We start from the raw sequence: 25,424 nt of genomic DNA on the forward strand, positions 1-25,424 counted from the left end.
TGATTTTAGTGACGACCCATTTGCACAATTATACTGGATAAGTTTCGAGAGCACATTCCTTATCTGCAATTACCTGCAAAAGTAGTCATGGGTAATCACTAAAGCAGAGGAGAGACCCTCGAAACATGTTCTACGTGAAAGTAATTATGCTAGAGAGCCTTTAAGAGATAATATAATAAATAAGTTAGACAATGTCTGATGTAGCTGGGCAGATGTTGGGTCGTCTATTGCATTGCTGTCAAGTGAAACTCCGTGGCAAGCTACTTTCTTCCTACTCTTCAGTTTACTGTCACCGTTGTTACCATGGATTTGGTAGACAAGTGCAACAAACTTGCTAGACAAGTTGGAAAACACAGGAGCATCTACCAGATATTTCAAATGGATCTACAATTCCAAGTCTGTGCTTAATGGTCTAAAATTTACCAAAGAGGTTTCCTCAGAAAATCAGAGGGTATAAGCGACGAAAAAATTCAAGTTTGGATTCAATTTGATTAAGTTTTATTCAACAATAAAAAAAGAGAGCAAATTTGAAAGTTTATTAAAAAAAATAGCCAGCAGCACCTTAAAACAGCAGGCAAATTTATGTTTCCCGAAGAAGTTGAGAAATTATTTTTGCACAATTCACCGAGCATTATAAAAAATCTAATATTACTATTTGAACAAAATAAAATTTAAGTCCTGTTTCGGGCTTACATTTAGCACGGAACAGATGCTTTATACTATATATACCAATTTAGGTATTGTGGGAAAAAATGTTAATGACAAAAGTTACCCTGCGTTTGTACCAAAAAATCACAGATACACAATAAACTTATCAGTAAACAGCGTATAAAATAAAATTGTGTCTAATTTGTCTTTTCAAGTTGCTTGAATGAAGTCTTAGCGCATTGGAACATGTCATTTTCAAAATAAAGTATAAAGTCTTCCTTTGGTGAAGTATTTTAATTTCTACTTCTAGGGCATAAGATTTAACTGGGCAGTGTCTTACTTTTTTTTTTTCAATACTGCCATTCCTCCTTCACAGCTGAACATCACAGTTTGGTGCAAAAGTTATGAAGGGTCTCACTGGCTTGACAGTAGATCATTACAAGAAACCATTGCAACAAATTGTTGGTTCAACAAATTATTCCATTCACTAGGGCAAGCTTGTTGAACCTAAAATAGCTAACAACAAGCTTAGTTCGTGATTCAAACGATGTAATTGCTTAGAGCTAAAAGGATGAGCTGCTTTTAAAATGCATTTGATTTGGTTATAGAAAAATGAAAATTAGCGAATAAAAAAAACCCTTCACTTTTGGTTTCCATTGGCAGCTGGAACTGTGAAACCTTTCTTCTCCATCCATTGGTTGGAGACAAATTTGGTCATGTAGTTTCTGACATTGTCAGGCAACACAACGACGCACCTTTGATCCTCTCTCAGGGATTTTGCGGCTTGAATTGCGCCCCACAAATTGGAGCCACTGCTTCCGCCTATGAGTGAACAAAAAATTTCAAAATTACTGAAAATATTTTTGAGCATACGGTATTCCTCAGTGAGATCTCTGATCTTCATCGAGATTGATATGAATAATTGTAAAAATCCTGGACGGAAAGTTTTTGTTATCGTTTGATATGGTGTTCCTCACGACCTTCTAGGCACAATCAAAATCAAACTTTCAGTACACCACTTTTGATGAAAGCATGGCTGAAACAAGAATTTTCACAAGCATTATCCGGTGGAAACATTGGTGATCGAGGAGGGCTCTCCTTTTCTTGACGCACACTGGCCACGGAGATGAGGTTGACTGCTTTTGAAGACAAGGCTTCAAATATCCAGCAGCAGTACCACATCTTCATGACTTGCACACGACAATACAGTTTTTCTTAGGTGCTTGCGATCAGGTTTGCTCGGAGAGAGGCGTGTGAAAATCTAATCTGAATAAACAAACAATCTCACTAAATGTTCCACATTTGTCTTGAATGCGAGGCTTATCGATTTAAGACATTTGCTTTGCTAGCATAATGATTGACTAGGGAGAAACAAACGCTTTGAAATTAGAGCCATGCGTGAAAAACAGTTGATAAGATTATTTGTTTATTTTGATTGGGTTTTCCTGCGTCTCTCACTGGGAAAACCTTGCTGCCGGCAACTAAAAAAAACTATTGGTAGATGCAGTAAATTTGAAAAATTACAATATGCGTTGTGCAAATTCAGCTTAAAATGGTGGATGATAGGAAATTTTTGAAGTCCTCGGAGTAATTTTTGTGCCATTTTACTGTGAGGAAGTGCACTTAGTTGACTGCATCCCTTAGGAGCAAAACACTCATTAAAAATGGACAGCTGACTTTTAAACATTGTATTAAAGAGCCAAATCACATTCTTGGGTACAATATTTGTGAATCACAAGTCTTTGTTAAATTAGACACTGTACTGCCGTGATAGCAAAGAGAGCAGGAACTGTCAAATTTTCGAAATCGAGTTTCCTTCAAAATTCGTCTGATCTCTTTAAGATGAAATCGCTGAGATAGCTAAAACAGCAAAATTTATTTTAAGAAAATGAGACATATGAGAAAGCCATAAAAGCACAAAAAATGACATCGGTTCAGACTGAACAGCAGTAAGTGACATTATTCCTCCAGGGAGCCAATGAAACAGTGCTTTCAAGTAAAATGCCAGCCTCTTCTGCCGATTTCTTACCTGAGAATGTGTTTTTTTGTGTGTCCAAAAACGCAACTATAAAAACATGCAGAAGACAGCACTTACAGCCATCTTGCTTAACACTAGCCTAACATGAAAATGAATAATACCATTTTTGTGTACATACTTTAAATAAAATCGGTAAAGTTATAGTCATCCAAACAATTTCTACAAGAATGGAGGCTTCTTTCAGTAAAATTTTCCGCTTAGACACTTCTGAGCCCATTTTCTCAAAACTTCAGTTTTGCCAGAGTGTCTACAAAAAGATAGGCTGGCCGAAAATCAGTAATTTTACAGTTTCAGTACGTTCCCAAGAAATTCAGTACCTCCTCAACAAAAAAATTCAATACTTCTATTTGACGAAATTCGATTCATTTCGAAAATTTGATTTTCTTGCTCAAGTTGCGACAAAAATGACGTGGCCACAAAATTTCATTTCCAGGCTTGAAGCTTAACTGACCGTACAATCGCGATCCTGCAGGCAAATATTACTCTAAAAATAGCTTGCATACTTTCCAGGTTTTACTAAAAAACACAAAAAAAAACATGTGGTATGAAGGAAAAAATTCCGGACCTTCTTGCGGAATGTCCGCACTTTTTCAGTACTTCCGGACTGCCTCTAAAAAATCAGTACTGTTTCCGGACTAGTAGACACCCTAGTTTTGCACTTATGGCTTTAACCCAATAATAATAAAAAAATATTTACCACAAAGTAAACCTTCTTCTCTTATTAGCCTTCTCGCCATGGGAAGAGAGTCCTTATCATGAGTTTTGATCCACTTATCTACAACACTCCTGTCTGAAACCAGAAAACATCAAGATGTTGTAACTTTTAAAAAAATATCTACACCACTTGGGTCTATCAAGTAAATATTGAACCCATGAGACACTCTTTGAATAGAAAGGATAGCCCTTTGAAAGGATTTGGAGATGCTCATGAATGAGTTGGAGATTTTTCAAGATTTCATTCCAACGTAGTCGGTTTTTTTCAGTTGGTGCTTGCTATTTTCACAGCAACATCTTGCTGACGTTTGGCTTTTCTCCCTCTAATTTCCTTTTCCCCAATTTACCGAAAAGATGGGTGTCCTTGCCTATTCTTCATTTGGAAGTCTAACTACATGTCTTGCTACTCTTGATACTCATGAGCGTAATCTACATATACAAATTATATAGTCTTGATTTTGCCACCATTTTGTCCATAATTTCCTAAGTCGCTTTTACAGCGCGCCTGGACGCTCTGCGACACCTAATTGCCATTCTTGTCTGTCCACCCAGAGGTCATCTGGTAAATGGCATCTTGTAATTTCATTTTGAATGCCACCTATCCACGATTTTGCGGGACGTCCTTGCGTCTCCTCCCAACAGTCACTTATCCAACTTCAAATTATATCCCTCTTTTCTTTCTGTTGTGCTACATGAGCACATGGACTACTCAATTTACCTGCAGTTGAGATTTTTAAAAATACTTGCAAATCTAAACTTTGACAAAGCTTTGGGGGGGAAAATCAGGAAATACAATTTGGGCTAGCTACTTGGCATGGTTCATGCAGATCTGAAAAGGTAAACTTTAAGCCCTTCAAAATAATGTTTTGCAAATTTTTTAGTATGATACAGGGTATCTTGAGATTGGAAGAATCAAGTAAAAGTACAACTTTTGAGAAAAATTGAACAATTCTGCTGATATAAACGATTTTTTAAATAATTCATACCATCAGCACAAGCATGTTCTAACTCTTCATGGTGCCACAGTCTGTTTAGGATCTCTATCATGACCTATACTAAGTAACAATCGTACAACATGTTTAGATTACCCATCCTAAATTACTAATACATATTGTGAAACTCTTTTGATTGGAAAAAATGGAAGTATTAGGAATGAAAGTGTGCTCACCCAAGACAGTCGGAATGAAATCATACCCGATTCCTTCCACTTCATACACAGAAATATCTGTCTCGTTCAAACTTTCTGGTTGAGCTAGAATAGACCCAAGAGGGTCAACTCCAACAACAATGCAATTAGGGCACTTCTCTTTCATTCGCCGACCAATACCACAAATGGTGCCTCCAGTTCCTGCTCCTACAACCACCATATCCACGCGACCACCACAGGCTTCGATGATTTCATCAGCAGTAGTTTCATAGTGAGCTAATGGATTTCCAGGATGAAGATACTGCAATGAAAAAAGCAAATTTTATCAACCCTGGAGCTCAAAAAGATTATTGCTTGTATTTTAAAAATTACAGTAAACAATACGTAAAATATGTATTATGAATGGTTTAATATTGCTGATTTTGATCCCTTGCTCCGTGATTACATTTTATTGACAAAGATTTATGAATGCTATTCTGAAAGTATTGTCCAAAAGAATTAGAAAACCTTAACCTCAATTGAAAGGCTAGGATTTCTAACAAGTATAATGTAATTTATAGAAAAATGTGAGCTCTATGTTTACGGTGCGTTAAACAGAGGGGATAAAAATTTGAAAATGTGAATAGAATTATTCTTGGTATGCTTACTACCAAGAATCTAACTGTACAATATGATAAAAGGCAGGCAATTGAAACTATTTAATTTTAATGACTCTGACCTGATTTAAAATTACAGAGTTAGGTGTTTCTCTCTGAATTTTGTGAGCAACACCAATTAACCCTTCCTCTGAATCAAATGATGCTTCTGTTGGAGTACGAACAATCTCTGCTCCCAGCGCTTTGAGGGTGTTCACTTTTTCATCGGACATTTTCAGTGGCATTACAATTATGCAGTGATAGCCTTTTACTGCAGCTGCCATTGCTAAGGCAATGCCTGAAAAACAGAGAAAAAACTAAAAATTTAAAACTATGTACAAAAAAGTTAGCGAGAGACTACAATTTGAAAAAATATAATGATATTCGAACGGAAAAGAAAAATTATGTATTAGATGGAAAACATAAGTCAGTGTTGCATAAAGGAATTCTGTATGTTATAAATATGTACCCTGTATATTAATGAAAAATCTGGCTATTTCATGTATCACACAGACTTTATTCTGTAAGAGCACTAAGCTGAAGAAGTAATGTTACATCATATTTTTGTTTTTTGTTAAAATGAGATTTAAAATGTATAACTGAATGTTTTTAAGCGTCTGAAAGTCATAGTTAGGACCTTTGGAGAGCAGTTTTTTTAATCAGAATTTGGAAAAAGTTGCAGAGAAAAAAAGTTAATATAACGGCAGGATGTGAAAAAAAAAAAAAAACATTTTAACTCACCAGTATTACCAGAAGACGGTTCAATTATAGTATAACCAGGTTTCAGAACACCATTTCTTTCTGCTTCTTCGATCATTCTATAACCGATTCTGTCCTTAACGCTTCCACCAGGATTCAAATATTCACACTTGGCAACTGAGAAAAGAGGAAAACTTGATAATTAGTTGCCACTCTATGCCATGAACTTGCAGCTTGTAACTTTTAGTTGCTTGATCAATTGATCATGGATATTTTAGACAGATGTATACTCAGTTTCTTTTCGAAAATTGCTACATCATCTTTAAGGATTGAGAGAACTTTTCAAAGGAATGGAAAATGGAGTGTTCTGAATTGAGCGTTCCACTCATAAATGGATAGATCCTTTACACTCTCTGTTCTAATGATCACTAGTTCGTAATGACTCCACATGAGGAAGAAGCAGATTACTTGATGTGCAAGTTTGTAGAATATGAGAAATGGGGCTCGGACATAGGTAAGTCCAAGGCAGAGAAGCTGGTTGTGGGTTGTCGATGCTTTTAAACCCTCCCTCCAAACACATTGAATCACGTAGATCGTGCATCCAGTTCCGTTTTGTAAGGGCAAAGCGTGACAAGTTTCTCAGAACTCTATGATGGGAGGGGGAGAGAGCCGGTGTCCCAAGCACTCAAAGACACTGCAGAGAAGCAATGGAGAATTCATTTGCACAAAAAAGCTTCTCAAACCGACAAATTTTCACTGAGGCAGCAACTGGGCATGCGCAGCTGTGCGCATTCGGAACACATGAACTCATCGATGTGAGGTCGGTGCGCCATGTGAATTTTTTAAAGTTGTCACACCTTCCGTAACACAAGATGCACGGTCTACATGATTCAATGTTTTTGTCTCCTTCTAAAATTAGCTTCTCTATCTCGGATATACTGTCCTCCAAACCCATGGTCTTCCAAAATCACTACCTAATCAGCACAGAACAGAATTACAAAATTATCTGAAGGGACATTCATTGCAGCACACTGTCAGCCTCCTGTGGTGTGGAGTAATAACTGTAGCACTGGTTCCACAATCAGAAGGTCCCAGGTTCGATTCTCGACCAGGCGACACGGAATCTAAGGTCTCAAGCAGGGTTCACCTGGAGCTAGGTGTAAAATAGGGGAGTGGGGATCGAACATGGGATTAGCCTCAAAAGGCTACTCAAAAAGTGGTACCCACCTTCCTTTAAAAATTTTTGATTTGCGTCGTTTTTCGTGGTATTCCCATTATATTATGAAAAGTAGGAACCTATTAAAGATGCACTTTAATGAAAAATATTGCAGAATTCAGGATCCGAAAAATGAAAAAAAAAAAAAATTGTGAGCTCTTCCTGTTAGATTAAATTCACTTATTGGAAAATACTTCCGAAGAGTTTGTCGAGCGAATCTTTCGAATCAATAAAAGGGAAAAGAGGTTAACGATAAGTAAGAAATTAGATTTATAAGTACTTATCATGATTGCTAAATATAATGAAAAGACATAACATATATAATGAACAATAAATAACTTACTCATTTCACATTTAACACCTTCAGACTGTGGTATTCTGTTCAGGCGAACACAAGGCGTGCTACCAATAGCATGTAAGATGTTGGGTAAGACTTCATTTTTGTTGGTTCTAGAGCAGAAAAAACAGGGCATCTAATTCTATTGCATGTGATGAGGTGAAAAAATTCTCTCAGGAGTCAAAGAAGAGAGAATATACATGCAAAAATCAAGCTTGTCAATTTTCCAGAAATAACGAGTAAATCCTGATGAGCATTGCCAAAATCCTTACAGGCTGGTCAAAATTCCATCTTCTCTCACCCACTTTAAAATACAAAACTGAGCTTTTCTACTGCATGTACATTGTTTTTGAAAGACGCAGAAGAGTGATTTAAAATGTTGAAATCATTCGAATATCTTTCATCTTTTGCGCATACGAGAGCAAAGCCGACCAAATAGCAAAAACACAAGTGTGCATTTTTTCTTATAGCTTCTTCTTACAGACATCCTCTTTCTGAGTAAACAGCTTCTAAAAAACCCATGCAAACGAATAATTAAAGATCAGAAGTAACATGTTATATTATTTGGGATACTTTTCGGTTCACAGGAATATATACCTACGTATTTGATGAGGGGAAAAAAGTTTTCGGGTTGCATTACACAACACCCTGCAACCTAAGAATACTGTAAAACTTTCTATACAATTTTCTAGACGCTACTTCTCCTTCTATAGGTTGCTCTAGAGCAGAACTCATATTCTCTTTTGTAATATCTGACAGCTTCATTGCAGAGTAAATCATTTACAAAAGTATACTCTGAAGAAATACCGTCTTCAGACAATGCTACGTACCGCCCTAAGACAGTTTTCAATCTCTATTTATTACGATTTTGATTTTTCGATTATTTTAGGGGATCTTTTTAATATTATACTCAGTAATTTTTCCCTCCTCCGACCTTCCACTCTTTATTTTAACTTCTATTACTTTCTTCTTGCATTAGTAGCAATCTTAGGCAAGAAAGAGATGTCGATTTAAGAAAATAAATGGAAAATTTTGGAGGAAAATTAAACCACCTTAGTAAAAAAATGATTCCAATTGAACTCTTGATTAGTTGGAACATTAGTTGAAAAAGGGTAGGTACCAAATTTTCAACAGACTTTTGCAAAATTTCTGATACCAATAATCAAGGCTAAATAATGCTCTAAAATTTTGTAAGGAGGACATCTATATATATGTAAAGAAAACCTAAGTACCTACTGCAGCCTTTTCCAAAAAAAAAAAAAAAAAAAAAAAAAATTGATTAAGTTCTTGAATATAAGTTCTATTCAATTGAATTCAATAGCTCAAACGACACAATATTTAATTCATTGATTTTAAAGGTGCAAAATCAACTTCTACTATTTGGTTTTGAGTCTTTATTATTTGCAAATTTTGAATTAAATGCTCTTCAGTCAATTAAACCGTCTAAGAATGCGTTCTTCCCAATGATTTTCCAATCATATTTTCATCTCATTTAGATTGCATTCAGCATTATAGATTCTAGGGCAACAAGGCATTCACTCCTGGTCAATAATCAGTGATAATATTCTCAATGGCTGTTGATACAAAAGGAGTTCAGTGTCAACTTGTCACAAAGCCTTGCTTCCCCAGTAAGTAAATTATTTCCGTTTATGTGTTCGGATGGACTCACAAATAATGCCATTAGGAGAGCTGACAAATAATTCTCACACTGTCGTGCTCAATTAAAGAAAAGTAAATCCATATTTGCCCACAAATCCCTTAATTGCAAAAAATAATTCTCCTCATCTCAAAGAATAAGTTATAATTACATTAAAGGCAGAATTAAAAAATTTTCTCCAATGATTGAGAATAAAGTTGCGACCTCTCCTTAAGACTCCACAAATTAACATTCTACATTTGCGTTTTACTGCAAGTTGAAAATCTTGCGTTACTTACTGCTGGCTTAGTTAGCACAACAGCATTGTAGAGAACATGAATGTTCAGAAGAGAGTGTGCAGAGGTAAAGTCTTTTTTTATCTTTTCTATCTTTTATATTATGTTATTTTTTTTATCAATTTTGAAATTAAAATAAAAGAAACTGATGTTTCATAGGACTTTATAGGACTCGTCTGTAAGTGAGAGCAAGAAGGGAAAATGAAATTTTGAAAACTCGAGTGATGAAAAGAGATTGACCAATAATTTTGTATTGATGAAACATCAAGGCTCACATAACTTCAATACTATATCTTTACAAGTATTGAAGCGAAAAAAACAGAAGTTCTCTAAAAAACCAAGTATCGACAGAATTTCAACAGAACTCGACAATAAGGAGGATTATAAAATTGAAAATCAAAAAAAGAACATTAGACGTTAAATTTTTTTAGGAATGGTAGGTTGTAAACGAATGAGCAGAGGAAGTCTTCTTCTTTTTTGCTTTCTTCAGTTGATCAGCTTTGATTTTCTCCAGGTCTTCTTTATTTTTTGGAACGCCTTCATCTTCGCCTTCAGAAGAGGAATCTAAACGTAAAAGGTTATCATCTTCGGCACTTTCTGCTTGCATCATTTTTGGTTTGGCGAGATTCGGGACCCTGGGCCTTCTTTTGTGCAGCATTCTTTTAACTTTAGAATCTGCTTCATTTTCTAAGCTTTTAGTATTCTGATTCTGTTTGGCAGACTTTTCAGCACGTCCAAACTTGAGTTTTTTTTTATCAGGTTCACCTCCGACAGCGCTGGCCTTTCTCTTGAGATCATTTTGGTTTGAGTCTTGTTTGCTGGGTTCGGACAATTTCGCTGGCGTAATTTTTCTCTTCGGTTTTGCAGCTTGCCGTTTGCGTGGAGTGGCTTTAGCACTTTTGACTGCTTTGGATACTTTCTTAATCGTAACTTTATTGATTTTAGTCTTTTTGGTTAATTTGTTCTTCTTAACAACTCCTTTAAGTTTCTTTGCTTCAGATGTTTTATTCTTCTTTTTCTTCATAGCCAGTTTATTTTTAAGGGCGCTTGCTCTACGGTTTTTTGGTTTTTCAGCAGCTTTTGCCATATTGGAATCCTTAAAAGCAGTTGAGATTTAGGCACAGCAAAAAAAGGAAGGTTAAGATTAACTAAGATGATTTTTTTCACATTTCAAGACTCAACACATTTTTTAAAACAACAAACAACGAGAAAGATTTAAAACAACTTAAAAGTTGACTTGATATTTCCAAAAGTTTAAAAAGTCTAGAGGACCTGATAATTGCAACTAGATAAAACCAAACTGCCACTTCAAATTTTTCAGTCTGTCTCAGATATAATTTTGCTTGTCAGCTGATGCTGAATACTGTGACTGGAAAATGCTTCATACCTACACAGTAACTATGGAAATGATTTAACTCATTAATGCTAAGATCATATTGAACTATAAACTCAGCTGTGCACAGCTATCCTAAGAGAGCACTAAGTAATCCCAATTTTGACAAAGCTGTGCATAGAGAAATATTTTCTGTCAGAAGAATGTTATTGGTGAAGGCTTGCTGCAATATAATCTTTAAAATTAAAGATGAAACTGGACCCATTAATAAAAAATCTCAGTATCATCCTTATTTTGGCTGAAAGAGGCTTACTTATATGAGAAAGGACTACTTCTTCCTCTATGTCTGGAGGGTCCATTTGGAAAAATTACCCGTACTCACTTATTTCTCACATATTACGTACGTCCTTGGAAAAGTAATTCCTTGAGGTTTTGATTTTAAAAACTGTCAGAAGAGAGGAAAATCGCCGGATGTGTTTCAATTAGAGCTATTTCTTGCCATGAACTTCAAAATGTAACTTTCAATGGGGGGTAGGTAAAGGCTCCTCTAGCCTACCAAGTTGACGTACAAAAACAATTGTGTGCGTAATCCTTTTAAATAAGAGGAAATGAGCTGCCTGCAGCATCCCAAAAATTGTCCACATGAGGGAACAGAATGGAGATTATGTTGGTGCGCTGCTATATTTTGATTCCCTAAAAAACTGAGTAAAATTAGGCACTGAAATGTAGCAAATCAATTAAAGTGTTAGGTAACATGCTGATCCTCGGAGTTTGCTGTCTGCACCAAAATACATATACATATTTGTAAACCCTGGCACCAAAAAAGAGATACTTAGAAAGGCTATAAAAAAGAAATAAAATCATAATCAATCAAATAAAATTAAAGATTTGTTACAATTTTCCACCAACTTAAAGAGTAAAATTAAGAGTTATTACATTTTTGCAGAATGTTGGTAAATCTAAGGCAATGCAGCCTGATCTATCCGTATGAACTCCACCAACTTGAAAATTAAAATCTTACCCAGGAATACTGTGATGAGGAGAATCCTTCAGGCTCAAACCTGGGGCCCAGGTACACTTGCTAGGTTTGTTAGGAGTTGGAAAAGAAGGTTTGCCATCTTCTGCGACCATTGTTTTTGACTGTAAGATAAAAGAAACAGAGCAAATTAATTAAGTAAAACTGTAATTTTTTTTTATTAAGATTTAAAAAGAATCAATTTTATCCCTAAGGTAAAAGTGCAAAATCTTCCTGATAATGCACCAGGTTCAGCTAAATGGAGGAGCCTTCTGAGGAATGGGAAGGAAGTATAACAATTTCTTTTCAGTATTTTTTTTGCAGTATTTTAGGGGTGTTAATAGAATTTTAATGGTGGCAAAAGGTTTTTTTGTAATCTACGGCCTTCTTTCTGGGGAAATTAATCATAAATTCTGGTTAAAAAAGGAGGAGGCTGATTGAATTATGGGAAGTAGAAGGTTTGGAGCTGTCTCCTACCCTGCGTCATGGCTGCTCCCACTACAATACTTTGCTAAAATGAGGGTCAAGTGCCTCCCAGGACAAATTTTCTGTCATACAAATATAGGTCAGTGTCTTCACCAACGAAATATTATTACAGGTAAAAAAACTGATCTTCGTGACATTTTTTTAAATTTCATTTCAGCTAGCCCCCAATAGCCAATTTTAATTCGGCCACCTCTCATAACCTAAATTCATCCTTACGGATTTTTCTACCTTAGAATCAATGACAAGCAGAATTGAAGATAGTGCATATTATTTCTTGCCAGTTGTGTCATTTCTTAGTTTACTAGTATTCCGTGAGTACCAGAACTAATCATGATTGCTGTGCTGAGGAGAAAATGTTTCTGAAGGCCTTCTGTGAATTTTCTTTGACAAACCATACTGATTCTGTTGAAAATTACATGGAAAAATGAAAATGGTTTTCTTTGAAAAAATTGGATAAAGTAGGTAGAATAGGTTGGATTAGTGTGTTTTTTCTTTGAAATTTTCATAAGCAGCATATCTCCTCATACACTCTTAAAATTTAAATCTTTGTACTGCAAAGAAAGTTATGCACGATTGATCCAACATGCTAAGGGACAATGCATAATTCAATGCGAGCCAATACTTTTCAAGATAGGCTAAGGCGTTTGACAAAATAAATGATGATGACCACATACTTACAGACCACACTTGAACAATCACACACAAGTAATGTGTAGGTAAAGATAACAGAACTATGAACCTTAAAACATTATCTAATCAAAAAGTGGGACCACATGCCACCTCAGATAAGGGGATTAGAGAAATTTATCTGGTCGATGCAAAGCATTTAAATATTTAACTGGTGCACCTGATGGCTGCGCACAAGAGGTCTGCATTTAAGGCAGTATCTTTCAGTGAGTGCCAGAATGTGAACAGGTAATAAACAGCAGCTCATGGCATTCTTAGCTATTGATATCTTCCTGATGATACGCAGCTTCTTGGCGAAAATACTGGAGTTTTTCATAAATTTTACAATCAAGTTGCCTTTAAAACTTTCATGAAACCTATTTTTTTATGCATACCTATTAGATATTTAAGTTTGCTTCCTATTTATTATTTTTACATTCGACAAGTTGTTTTTGTTTTTCCATCCTTGTATCACTCTTATTCCACATTGTGAATGGGGGCAGATAAATTGTATACAAGATAAATCGTATACTCCCGTCGAAATCAGATAAATCATATACAGATGGATGGTGAGAGGATAATTCATATAATTTGCCAGTTTGTCAAACTGTTGGGCGATCGCGAAATTCACTCTGATTTCTGATCATTCATAATTTCATAGCCCTTCTTTCTCACAAATAATGTAAGGAATTTTTTTTACCTAATACCACCAATAATTCTCATTTGGATTATTAATTATTTCTGCACTAATATTTCCAAAGACATATATTTCACATCTAGATAAGGTGGATTGCCAATTATCGATACTATCCACAGACTGTCCAGCTTTTTGGGGTAACGTAACCAGTTTGTTGGCTTAAATTTTAAGCGTCTTTGAGAAGAACTTAGTTCATTCTGACATTGTTGAGTCCATATAAAATTTAAAAAATTCTAGTGAAGAACTGTGTGCAGCCCGTTTAGGAGTCCCCAATATTTTGTGTCAATCTGTGTGGCAGTGACCGTTCGTCTGTCCTGATTAGGACGGAGGCCAATTTTTAATAATTTTAAATAAGTTAAAGATACAGTCCTACAATTTCAGTAGTGTCTTGTCAGTGGGTCAGCTCTTTTAGTATTTGTGTCTCCAGATATCCGTCGAAGTTCATCCATGTGGAGCTCCTGCACCGAAGTGTCTTGCGTCCCCGTCCTTGACTTCATTCGTATCTGTTTTTTCCGAGTCACTTGAACAGCTTACTCATTTTTTCATTTAAAATCTTCCAAAAGGTCTGATGTTTGATCTCAACAGTTTACTTATCATAATTTAGTCAGGCCAATTTGTTCATCCTGCATGAATCATCTTGTTACGTCTCATTCCTTTCAATACGTGTGTAGTCCTGGCAGCTTGATTTGGCTCGACGCTAGTTTGTTCACACTTTAAATTGAAGACCCCACTAACTCCAGTTGAGAAATCAAGAGATAACGGGAGTATAAGGAGTCTCCGACAAGGAAGCTTAGCCACTGAAAGTTTCTTGATAACCCAGCATTTGGATAAATGATAACAGCAAGTCAAACCGCAGGTTTGCTTGGTTTCAAGAAACCTTATTGGCAGCCTCTAAAACAAGCCACTAATTAGTGGCAATTGCTCCAAATCCTCGGTAACTAACATCATCACTCTATCTTTGAGCAGAGGTAAGTGAAATTGTCGTAACATCTTATGTCGTTAATAACTCTTGTAACTTATGTCGCAGCTGACAATGGAAGTAGAGAAAAATAGCCTCATATTTGAGGTTTTACATTTTCTGCTATCGCTGTCCAAATTACCAGAGACCTGAGTTGTTGGTGAGACCCACAGCTCAGCAAAACTTCGGTCTCTGCCTCCTAAAGTTTTTCCTTTTCATCATTGGGCCTTATTTGTACACTTTAGTACCTATCCTGAAAAGCCGCTTTCTGCTGACTTCAACTGGTCAAGGGCATGGAGAAAGGCAACAAAATACGTGATAGAAAGATAACTTCAGCGGCCTCGTCATATCGTTGGGTTTGTTCTAATTATCTTTTGTGAACATTAAAAAAAGTCGCTTGGTACCGAACGTCAAAATAATCAACAACTCTCGGGCCATCCTAGTCACCTTATTGGCTACTAATACCTAATTGGACGGAGTTAAACAGAAAGGAACCAAGCCACATCGGGATCGAACCGAGAAAAAGAGGTTTAAAAGTTTGGCTCCTGCATAAGACTCAATGTAAAAGATAAACTTCAAGTTCAATTTCTGCAAAATTTGCTCCAACAAAAACTTTGAATTTTTGGCGATAGATAGTAGAGCAATGGTTGAGTTCAAAACCACTCATAACTCAATTTTTCCCAAAATGTGGGTTGGTTCCTTTCTGCTTAACTCAGTCCAATTAATGATCACCATCTCTTCTTCCTTGAGGGTCCGAGGGTGAGATGTGTTTCAGATATTCTCAAGAATATCGACATTTCAAATAATAAATGTCAAATTCTGCTATCTATATTGCCCTTTTGCCTCTTCCGAAATGAGGTTAGTTTAAATTGTTAACAAATCATAACAAGAGTACAGTTTGATGTTCGGTACCCACCAACCAACAATTTGATGCTAGTATGCAATTTACCCATCGGACACCCAGTATATAAATTACCGTGTATGCGATTTATACTAACTCATTGTGAATCTATTCTCTTTATCTTCATATTCTTGTCTTTTCTTGATGCGGTTGTTTACATTTTCTCCCTCCGCTATGGAATCCGGAAAGACTCACAATTTTTTTGAAGGAAAGGGATATACTTACCTACTAAGTGCAGACTTTCAAAAAATAAAATAAAATCTTTAAATAATTCTCTGTAAATAACAGGACGGAGTGTGATACTTTGGAGGTAAAAAAAGGATCATTGAATACATTTCTTACCATTGTGTCCAATTCATGTGGCACCAAAGTTGAATCATATGTTTAAAACAAGAAACATTAGATTCTGAGAAATGCTCACATCCTTGTCTGAGTGTTGTTTTGCAGAGAGGATATTTTTTTAGACTTGGTATTTATATTATTAAATAGAGATATTCATGGCTGAATTTTTGAAAATACTAAATATCTGACAGAAAAATTTTAAGTAGAAATTTCCCCTCCTATGACTATTGGTGGGAAAAACTTTCTGCAGAGCAAGATTTCCAGCCAAATTAAATAAATGTAAAGGGAAAAAATCACTTGTGAGTGAGAAATTACAATGAAATGGACATTTTCTTCCCTTCCAGTTGGCCTAAGGTGATTTGACGGTTGCCATTTTGTATGTCAGGGCAACGTGAGATTAATCGCATCAATTCGTTCCATAATTTTAACTACTTGTCATTTTCTTCGAATTTTGAGATCACACTTCTGTTGTCATGAGACTAAAAAATTCATGTGCCAAACTTAACAAGGAAATTCAACATAATAAAGGCAGGGCGAATGTGATGTCGAAACTGCACTTGAATGCGATATTTTTCTTCTGAAAAAAACCCTGCCTTTATTACGTTGAATTTCTTTGTCAAATTTGGTACATGAATTCTTTAGTTTCATGACAACAGAAGTCCGATATAAAAATTCGAAAAAAGTGACAAGTAACTGAAATTATGGAACATATTGATGAGATAAATCGCACAGCGCTCTGACACAAAAAATGACGTCCGTCGAATCACCTTATTAAATAGTCACAGGACTGGCATTACAGTACTAGGCATCACCACTCAAATAAGGTGTTTACACAGATGCTGGAAAAGAAAATTTGTATCAAGCTTCAGTTCGTTCGTAGATGTAATGTTAATTTTATATTTATCTACGCGATTGCTCCCAAAGTTGAGTGCTCAGATAAGCATACCTAGTACCTTCCTTGAAAAGTTTGAGCAGAAGACATACATCCTTAATGGACATTCTGTGAATTAGGACTTCTTCACATGCCATCCATGGGTCAGCAACTGGGTAGAATGTCATGGAGCTGACTGCCTTCCCTTACCTAGAATTTCAGGGAAATTAAAGAGCTGAGCATACTTACAAAGAAATAAGATTCAAGGTGCTGAGAGGAGCTTCCACGAAGGTGCTACGAGAGAGGAAGGATGACGAGGATCTGGTATATGCAAAACGTGAGAACACACCACACCTCTTCTTTAAGTATAACCGCGGGCCAAGAGGTTACGATGTTACATAAAACCGGGTCGGGCACTCAAGAAGGCAAATTCCCAGCGACGACTAGACGAGTTTTGCGGCTGGAATGGTGATTCAGCCAAGCACGTGGGTGGTGACTTCGTTCCAGAAAGGCCGGCTGCCCAAATCGGCAAAGTGCAAAATGCAACTGAAAGAAATTGAAGTGATTTCAGAAAGGATTCACGATGGCAAAAGCATGGCACTATGATAAGTGATGATTGAGCGTTTTTGCAGGCAAAGACCCCCTACGAATGAGCAGGCGATCACAGAGCGGGAGTAGCTGGTGGAGCGTGCATGAAGCTCGCTCGGACTCCATGATTATACTCTGTTGCTCTCTCCTCTCCTCTACTCTTTGCACATCACATAATGGCGCCAAGCACAAATTTCACTCTCGGAGAAAAATTAAACTGCTCAGCTCAGGGAATTGACCTTTTTGATCGGGATTAAATTTCTAAAAGAGTTCAAACCAAGTACTAACCAGGGTAATTCTCAAAATTCTTTGGCAAGACATTTTTCTGATATAATTTAAGGATTACCTAAGGAGGGAAAATCTTTAGCATATCTGGAGAAATCACAAGCTTGTGTGGGGGCCCCGCAGCGTTCTGAGGCATTGAAATCAAATTCTAAACGTACCTACTTACATTTTGAATTTTGATGGAAAATAAGGGGGGGGGGGGGCTTCAATTTCATATCTGAGCCATGGGGATGCCAGATGATGAGGGATGAGTTTGAGGGTTTTTGCGCTCAGCAGAGATGTTTTCAGGAGCATTGGGGGAACTAGTTAGGAGGAGGGGGGGAGAAATATTACCCTCTCCTGACTTCAAGAAATATGAGGGCTTTTGCTAAGTTAGCTGTGTTGCTAGACTTTCATTGTGGAATTTGTAATTCTACCAAAAATATTTCCATGTGAAGATGAACCATCAAGCTAAAAATTTAACTCAGCATTCGCACAAATTTATAAATTTTTTTTTGTGGCACAATGGTACAACTTCTGGGAAACATCCTGTTAAAGGTAACGAGGCACTTAGCATATTTCTTGAAAAATTTGCTAAAAAAATATCTTTGCACATTTCTGCTTTTGATAACTTATACCTACAAAAGTACATAACGATCCAAAAAGTGATGAATTTTATCAGTCAGGCATCAAGGGGTAGTCCAGGCGCCTGGTAGCTAAAAATGAGGCTACCTGGAATTTTGGGTACACAGCGATTTTTTTGGCTTACTTTATGTTTTTTGGGTCGCTGAATCCGAATCTGAAGTTTCCGCACGCGTATCTGGTGAGCATTTTCCGCTATTTTGAAAAAATGGCCTAAAAAGGCCTTTTTTTGCGGTTTTTTTGATATAGCGGCTACGGATGAGGAAAAGTCCCGGATTTAGCTAATGTTTTGAATAGCTGACAAAATTTGGAAGAAAATGGTATATGAATATGCTAGGTTTGCTCAAAAATTGAGGAACCTCGGATTTCGGAACTTTAGAACGCTTCGGAACTTGGCTGACCGCGGCGAGCCGGATCGCGCGTTGACGGGTGCGCCGCGAAAACGTGAATAGGCGCGATGTTCACGATGCTGTATCTTCCTCAATTTTTAAGCAAACCTAACATATGTATACACCATTTTCTTCCAAATTATGTCAGCTATTCAAAACATTAGCTAAATCCGGGACTTTTCCTCATCCGTAGCCGCTATATCAAAAAAACCGCAAAAAAAGGCCTTTTTAGGCCATTTTTTCAAAATAGCGGAAAATGCTCACCAGATACGCGTGCGGAAACTTCAGATTCGGATTCAGCGACCCAAAAAACATAAAGTAGGCCAAAAAAATCGCTGTGTACCCAAAATTCCAGGTAGACTTACCAGGCGCCTGGACTAGGGTGAAATATTATATATATGCATGGGAGCATAAATAGCATTAGGTACCTAAGATGACATTTGAATCAGTGCGAGTTCGAAAATACACCAACTCGCGGAAAAAAAAAATTTCAGGAAACACCTAAAACTTCGCAGCGGGCGAAGAAGTTAGTTTAAGAAAAACTTTTTTGGTGCCAAAGGACGCAAGAAGTACTCTAGAGACTTTAACGCACCAAGTTTCAGATACTGATTTTTCATAGTCTGCCCTAAAAAATTTATGTTTTTGACCTGAATAACGCTTGAATATTTATATAACTTGTTGGCACAAGGTATACTGAACCGAAAAAAGAAAACCGCATAATCGGATAGTCACCCGTTTCCCTTGATCGGCCAAAAATTGGTATTTCCAATGAAATTCTTCGATTCCTCCCTTTTCCCGTCGCTGTTTCGAGCACTTCCGATTGCAATTTCGAAACATCCTTTTGCGTGCAGATGCTTCTACTTATCCATAAGTGTTACTAAACCATAAAAAAGTGAAAATCGAAAAAAACCCGTGTTGGAGTGTTTCCGAACTCACTGATTCATTTTACATTATTGGAAACATGATTATTTGGATAGATAAGGTGGGGAGACGGCAGACGATAGGATGGGTTAGAGTAGGTATTGGTTAGAGAGTGCTCGAACTGCTCTGAGTTCCAGTCGCGCCACGCAGCCATCTTGCCTGCTCATTCCGAGGGGGTCTTTGCCTGCAAAAAGTAAACATCATAAGTGATAAGATAAAGGAAAAAAAAGTAAACAAAGGAATGCTGTTGTTGTTTGTCAATACCCCCTAGACTGACCCAACTCGATGTTTACTTTTTGCAGGCAAAGACCCCCTACGATGTGCAGGCAAGATGGCTGCGTCGCGCGACGGGAACTCAGGGCAGTTCGAGCACTCTCTTCCCAATACCTACTCTAACCCATCCTATCGTCCGCCGCCTCCCTACCCCACCCAGCTCGTAATTCTCAAAATACTTTGGCAAGATATTTTTCTGATATAATTTAAGGATATAATATAATTATTGACATAATTATTATGATATAATTTATTTAAGGATTGAGGATGGAGAATCTTTAGAATTTATGGAGAAATCACAAGCTTGTGTGGGGGCCCCAGCGTTCTGAGGCATTGAAATTAATCTTAAACGTACCTATTTACATTTTGAATTTTGGTGGAAAATACGGGGGGGAGGGGGGCTTTAATTTATATCTGAGCCATGTATGTTTGATTAGAGGATTTACTTATTGCTAAATAGGCAGAGGATGCCAGATGATAAGGGATGAGTTTGAGGATTGTATGCGCACAAGGTATAAATGTTTTCAGGATAAAGCTATGGCAGCTAAAAACTAAGATAGCATCCTTCCTTCCTTATTGGAATCAGGCGTAGATCTCAGGAAAAATTTAAAAAATAAAAGGAGGCTATCTACGTGTGGGAGAAACACACAAGTTACTTAGAGTACTTAGAGTTAAATTTTAGGTAAAAAAGATGTGTAGTTGGTCGGTAAGATATTGTTTTAGCAAATTTTTCAAGAAATGTGCTAAGTGCCTCGTATTTACCTATTAACAGGAAGTTTCCAGAAGTTGTACCATTGTGCCACAAAAAGAAATTGATAAATTTGTGCGAATGTTTAGTTAAAGTTTTAGCTTGATGGTTCATCTTTACATGGAAATATTTTTGGTACAATTATAATTTCCACAATGAAAGTCTGGCAACACAGCTAACTTAGCAAAATCCCTCATATTTCTTAGGAATTAAGTCAGATGTGAGGGTAAGATTTATCCCCCCCCCCCTCCTCCTCTCAACTAGTTCCCCCAATGCGCACAGAATGTACTAATAAGCAGCATAAAGCAGAGGGAAAGATACAGGTATAATTAATAGATAGGTATTCACAACATGGATGATTTCAAAATTTGACATCTGAAGCATTTTTGAGATAATATTAAGCACCGATAGTATTCTCCGGAGGAGGCTGCAGTGGGTGCTGCATGCATGTACACAGTACACAGCCTGGCAAATACGTAAGTACAACTCTGCGTCTTTACCGACCAACTACACATCTTTTTTACCTAAAATTTAACTCTAAGTACTCTAAGTAACTTGTGTGTTTCTCCCACACGTAGATAGCCTCCTTTTATTTTTTAAATTTTTCCTGAGATCTACGCCTGATTCCAATAAGGAAGGAAGGATGCTATCTTAGTTTTTAGCTGCCATAGCTTTATCCTGAAAACATTTATACCTTGTGCGCATACAATCCTCAAACTCATCCCTTATCATCTGGCATCCTCTGCCTATTTAGCAATAAGTAAATCCTCTAATCAAACATACATGGCTCAGATATAAATTAAAGCCCCCCTCCCCCCCGTATTTTCCACCAAAATTCAAAATGTAAATAGGTACGTTTAAGATTAATTTCAATGCCTCAGAACGCTGGGGCCCCCACACAAGCTTGTGATTTCTCCATAAATTCTAAAGATTCTCCATCCTCAATCCTTAAATAAATTATATCATAATAATTATGTCAATAATTATATTATATCCTTAAATTATATCAGAAAAATATCTTGCCAAAGTATTTTGAGAATTACCCTGGTTGACTTGGGTTGGACTCGTTTAGAAATTTAATCTCAATCAAAAATGCCAATTCCCTGAGCTGAGCAGTTTAATTTTTCTCCGCGAGTGAAATTTGTGCTTGGCGCCATTAGGAGCAAAGAGTAGGGGAGAGGAGAGAGCAACAGAGCAGAATCATGGAGTCCGAGCGAGCTGCACGCACGCTCCACCAGCTACTCCCGCTCTGTGATCGCCTGCACATCGTAGGGGGTCTTTGCCTGCAAAAACGCTCAATCACCCAACTCGAGGTCAGTCTAGGGGGTATTGTGTTTGTGGGTTTACTAATTTGTGCACTGTTGCCTGATGAGCTAAATTTTTTATCATATAGAAGTGAAAATAAAACAAATTACTTATTTATTTATACCGTGGCAACTTCAATAAAGAAGCTTCGCGGCAAAATCGTTTTATAATGTCTCCGACAGATAGCGTTTCAATAGTGTTTTTTTGCCAAAATATGACCCCCCGGACACCCCCATAATTTCCCCCCGGTCAGAAGCGAAGGGGAAACGCGAAACGAATCAAGATTCGTAAGTGTGCCGTGTTATCGAAACTCCTCAAAAATCTCTCAAGTTAATGCGCGAGGCTGAAGTTGTTCGGATTTCTAGCAGTTTTGTCTTTCGTTACTAGAATTCAGTGTTATCATTCCACGTTGACGGTTATCACTCGTGATAGTGTAACAAGATTGGCCCCCAAATTTGTTTCTTCCCCGTGTTTACCTCTGAAGTTCTTTGCAGCGTTTGGAACTGAATTTCGCATCAGTGGTCTAATTGAATTACATTTTCGTTTACCCTACTTTCTCTACTCGCTACGTGAAGCATTAACCCTTTGTAATACTTTAATTGTTGACTTGGTAAGTTGTTTTGATGAACACTCAATGTGTATTTTGCATGTTATCCATCTAATCCACTTAGTTATGTTTTCTCCATCAGACACTAGAATTAGTATTTTGTTTCTCTTTAAACTTCCCTCTATCATCTCTACGAAGAAGAAGTGGACACCTGCAGTATTTGCCATCAACTGATCATTTCAATGTGATCAAGTTTTGCACTGACTGTATGACTTCCGGCTGAGCTTTTCGATTGTGTGATTACAGTTTTAGACATTAGTACCTACCTAATCTGAAGGAATTTTAAATGCGAATGTTTGATCAAATTTTCTTCCATCTATTCATTTAACTTGCACTGGCAATCCAATGGGAAGTGGTAATGACATCATTTGTCTAAAGTTAGTTGGCATTGAATGTAAGCAAGCAATCAACCGCATCACCTTTCCAGCCAATTTGCACTGTCAATCTGCTAGGAATTTAAACATCAGCCTACAAGACATTACTTAACCTAAGAAGGTATCTAAGTTGATTGCCGAAAATTCTGGTCTCATTTGATGTGACAGTACCTCATGTTCCACTTACTGCTATCAAATGTAGAGCATGAAATTTCCGTCTCACCCTCGCGGCCCAAACTATTGGACGACAAGCACATATGTAAGGTCTGGTTTTAGGCTTGGCCACAATGTGAGGCGAGTTGGCTCATAAGGTGAGACTGCGATTACCCCCCTGAACTCGTCAATAGGGACTCCCAAGGGGCTCTTTTTTACTTACATGACGGCCCCTTTTTTTTTTTTTTTACTACTTTTAAGTAGCCCACAAGGGCTAATCCCGCGCATTTTAGTCCTGGCCCCCCTCCGTCCTTACTGAACAACCAGTCTGAGGCAACCATTGTTTGAGACCATCAAACTCGGGTCGCCTGGCCGGGAATCGAACCGGGGACCTCTCGATCATAAAGCTAGCGCTACAACCACTACACCACATGAGGCCGACAGCTATTTTTATTTTAGCTATTTCTATGAAATTCCCCCGGAATACCTTTGAGCCCATTTCGATTGCTTGGAGCAATTTATCAAGTTCAACCAATTTTCAACATTGGAGAGATTCTGTAGGTGCCTATGATAAAACTGACCTCTTGGTGGGCCCGATCTGATAATTTTTGGAAGGCCGTGTAGCTACATACTCAGGCTCGGCAACTCAAGCTTTTTTCCTCCGCAAGGAAAATAAACAAAACCATGGACTTCTATGATAATTTTTATTAGCCAGTGTCAGTTGGCATGAGTTACAGTTTGTTCGATAATCTGCCCTCAGACAGACTCTTCATGGGCAGAACTAGTATGGGGCCGGTAGGCGGTAGGGTCTCCATCTCCCAAAATCTATTTGGGCCCTCCCAAGATATGGGAGAGATTTTGCGAAATAAGCGACACATGTCTCACCATGAATTAGATCAAATTGTCAGTAAAATCAGCTCAAAATTGCTCCCGAGACAACTCAATTTCTCAAAATTACGCGGGGGAGGCCCTTCCAGACCTTCCTTTGAGACGAGGGAAATCCCTTGAGCATCTCTTTGCAGAGGTATAGAATTTTCTCAATCATTATAATTGCGTGAAAATTGAGAAGGCTGCAAAAATTGGGGGAGGCTCTCTTTTTTTCTTTCACCGTGAATCCTGAAGTAAAAACGCATATACAATGAGACATCAGGATGTTTTATGTGCTGGAAGTTTTATAAACATGCTGCCTTTGGGGAGGGAAACTGTTGAGCACTTTTTTTCATATGAAGGCTCAATAATTATAGCAAAATATTAAATCAAGAGTGGCGGTAGCCACCCCCGGTCGAGGAAAATGACGTCCTACTAAAGTCCCGATAACAAACGGGTGGCCGACACTCTTAGTCACAGGCAACTCCCTTAATCTGAAAATTGATTCGATATAAAATGGAATTCAGAGCAAACGGCGGCACGGATTCCAACGATCTTGGTGTCTATGGACGCAGCTAAGTTAGCCGGATGGCGTTTAAGGGTTTCATTAAGATCCATTGAGTTTTCAAAAAGTTATAAGCACTTAATGACCCAAAACAAGGAAAATTTTACTTTTTACTTTGCCGGGAAATTTGAATTTCAAGAATCCAGGGTCCTGAGAAAGTCACTCAAACTCCGCGATAACGGTAAACCTTAGACCCATAAAAGTGGGTACCTAAAGAATCGCCATGTTACCGTGTGTGCCGCTTTTGACTTTATTTTAACATTCCAAATGTTTTAGAAGAGAAATTACGTAAAAACGACTAAACTGACTGCCGACCTCCCCGTCAAGACCACCTTTCACAGCAGATTTCTCGCTTACACGTTGGCCGATTCCAGTGAAACCTACAAAGGATCAAGGTTGAGGATATGAGGATTTCATTTCTACCACATTTAATAGGGCTTCATCGCACGGATAATTCAGCATCGGCTAATATCTTTCACAATTTTAGCTGTAATCTTTTGAATTTAGAGAAAAACCGGTAGTGGTTCACTAGTGGTTCAATGCTATTGGTTGATTCCGTTCAGTTCTGCCAGTTCAGCTCGAGTTTCGGGAACGAAATGAAATTCCCCTGGTCGGTCGTTACCAGCCGATTGAGCGTTTTTGCAGGCAAAGACCCCCTACGATGTGCAGGCGATCACAGAGCGGGAGTAGCTGGTGGAGCGTGCGTGCAGCTCGCTCGGACTCCATGATTCTGCTCTGTTGCTCTCTCCTCTCCCCTACTCTTTGCTCCTAATGGCGCCAAGCACAAATTTCACTCGCGGAGAAAAATTAAACTGCTCAGCTCAGGGAATTGGCATTTTTGATTGAGATTAAATTTCTAAACGAGTCCAACCCAAGTCAACCAGGGTAATTCTCAAAATACTTTGGCAAGATATTTTTCTGATATAATTTAAGGATATAATATAATTATTGACATAATTATTATGATATAATTTATTTAAGGATTGAGGATGGAGAATCTTTAGAATTTATGGAGAAATCACAAGCTTGTGTGGGGGCCCCAGCGTTCTGAGGCATTGAAATTAATCTTAAACGTACCTATTTACATTTTGAA

General features: G+C 37.6%; 2 protein-coding genes across 5 annotated transcripts in view; one reads left to right on the forward strand and one right to left on the reverse strand.

Moving 5' to 3' along the window:
* Window positions 1-481: 481 nt before the first annotated feature.
* Window positions 482-17,243, reverse strand: Cbs (Cystathionine beta-synthase). 3 transcript variants are annotated; one of them, XM_019046169.2, is made up of 8 exons: window positions 16,885-17,243; window positions 11,721-11,839; window positions 7,441-7,547; window positions 5,924-6,058; window positions 5,266-5,480; window positions 4,569-4,848; window positions 3,384-3,476; window positions 482-1,470 (listed from the first exon to the last, which is right to left on the reverse strand). In XM_019046169.2, the coding sequence occupies exons 2-8, from the start codon at window positions 11,828-11,830 to the stop codon at window positions 1,289-1,291; spliced, it is 1,122 nt and encodes a 373-aa protein (XP_018901714.2). In that variant the 5' UTR covers window positions 11,831-11,839; window positions 16,885-17,243; the 3' UTR covers window positions 482-1,288. The 3 variants fall into 3 exon arrangements, with proteins under 3 accessions (XP_018901714.2, XP_018901715.2, XP_018901716.2); XM_019046170.2 differs by lacking the exon at window positions 16,885-17,243 and adding an exon at window positions 12,879-13,021; XM_019046171.2 differs by lacking the exon at window positions 16,885-17,243 and adding an exon at window positions 12,875-12,998.
* The window catches only part of Snap25 (Synaptosomal-associated protein 25kDa), a 139,501-nt gene continuing 127,171 nt past the window's right edge, over window positions 13,095-25,424 (forward strand). The window contains exon 1 of one of the 2 annotated variants that reach the window (XM_072299324.1): window positions 13,095-13,115. The gene's annotated coding sequence lies outside the window, so the exon portion shown is untranslated. Of the gene's footprint in view, window positions 13,116-21,987; window positions 22,376-25,424 lie in introns of those variants that run through there. The other variant, XM_072299323.1, reaches the window with a different exon arrangement.

This window comes from Bemisia tabaci, chromosome 4, assembly GCF_918797505.1.
Source record: "Bemisia tabaci chromosome 4, PGI_BMITA_v3".
Lineage (NCBI taxonomy): Eukaryota > Metazoa > Arthropoda > Insecta > Hemiptera > Aleyrodidae > Bemisia > Bemisia tabaci.

Coding starts and splice junctions, on each gene's coding strand:
- Cbs (XM_019046169.2), bottom strand. CDS start 11,830: ATGGTCGCAGAAGATGGCAAACCTTCTTTTCCAACTCCTAACAAACCT. Junction 7,548..11,720: donor CCTCATCACAGTATTCCTGG/GTAAGATTTTAA, acceptor TTTCTGCTCTAG/AACCAACAAAAATGAAGTCT. Junction 3,477..4,568: donor TTTCATTCCGACTGTCTTGG/GTGAGCACACTT, acceptor TTCTGGTTTCAG/ACAGGAGTGTTGTAGATAAG.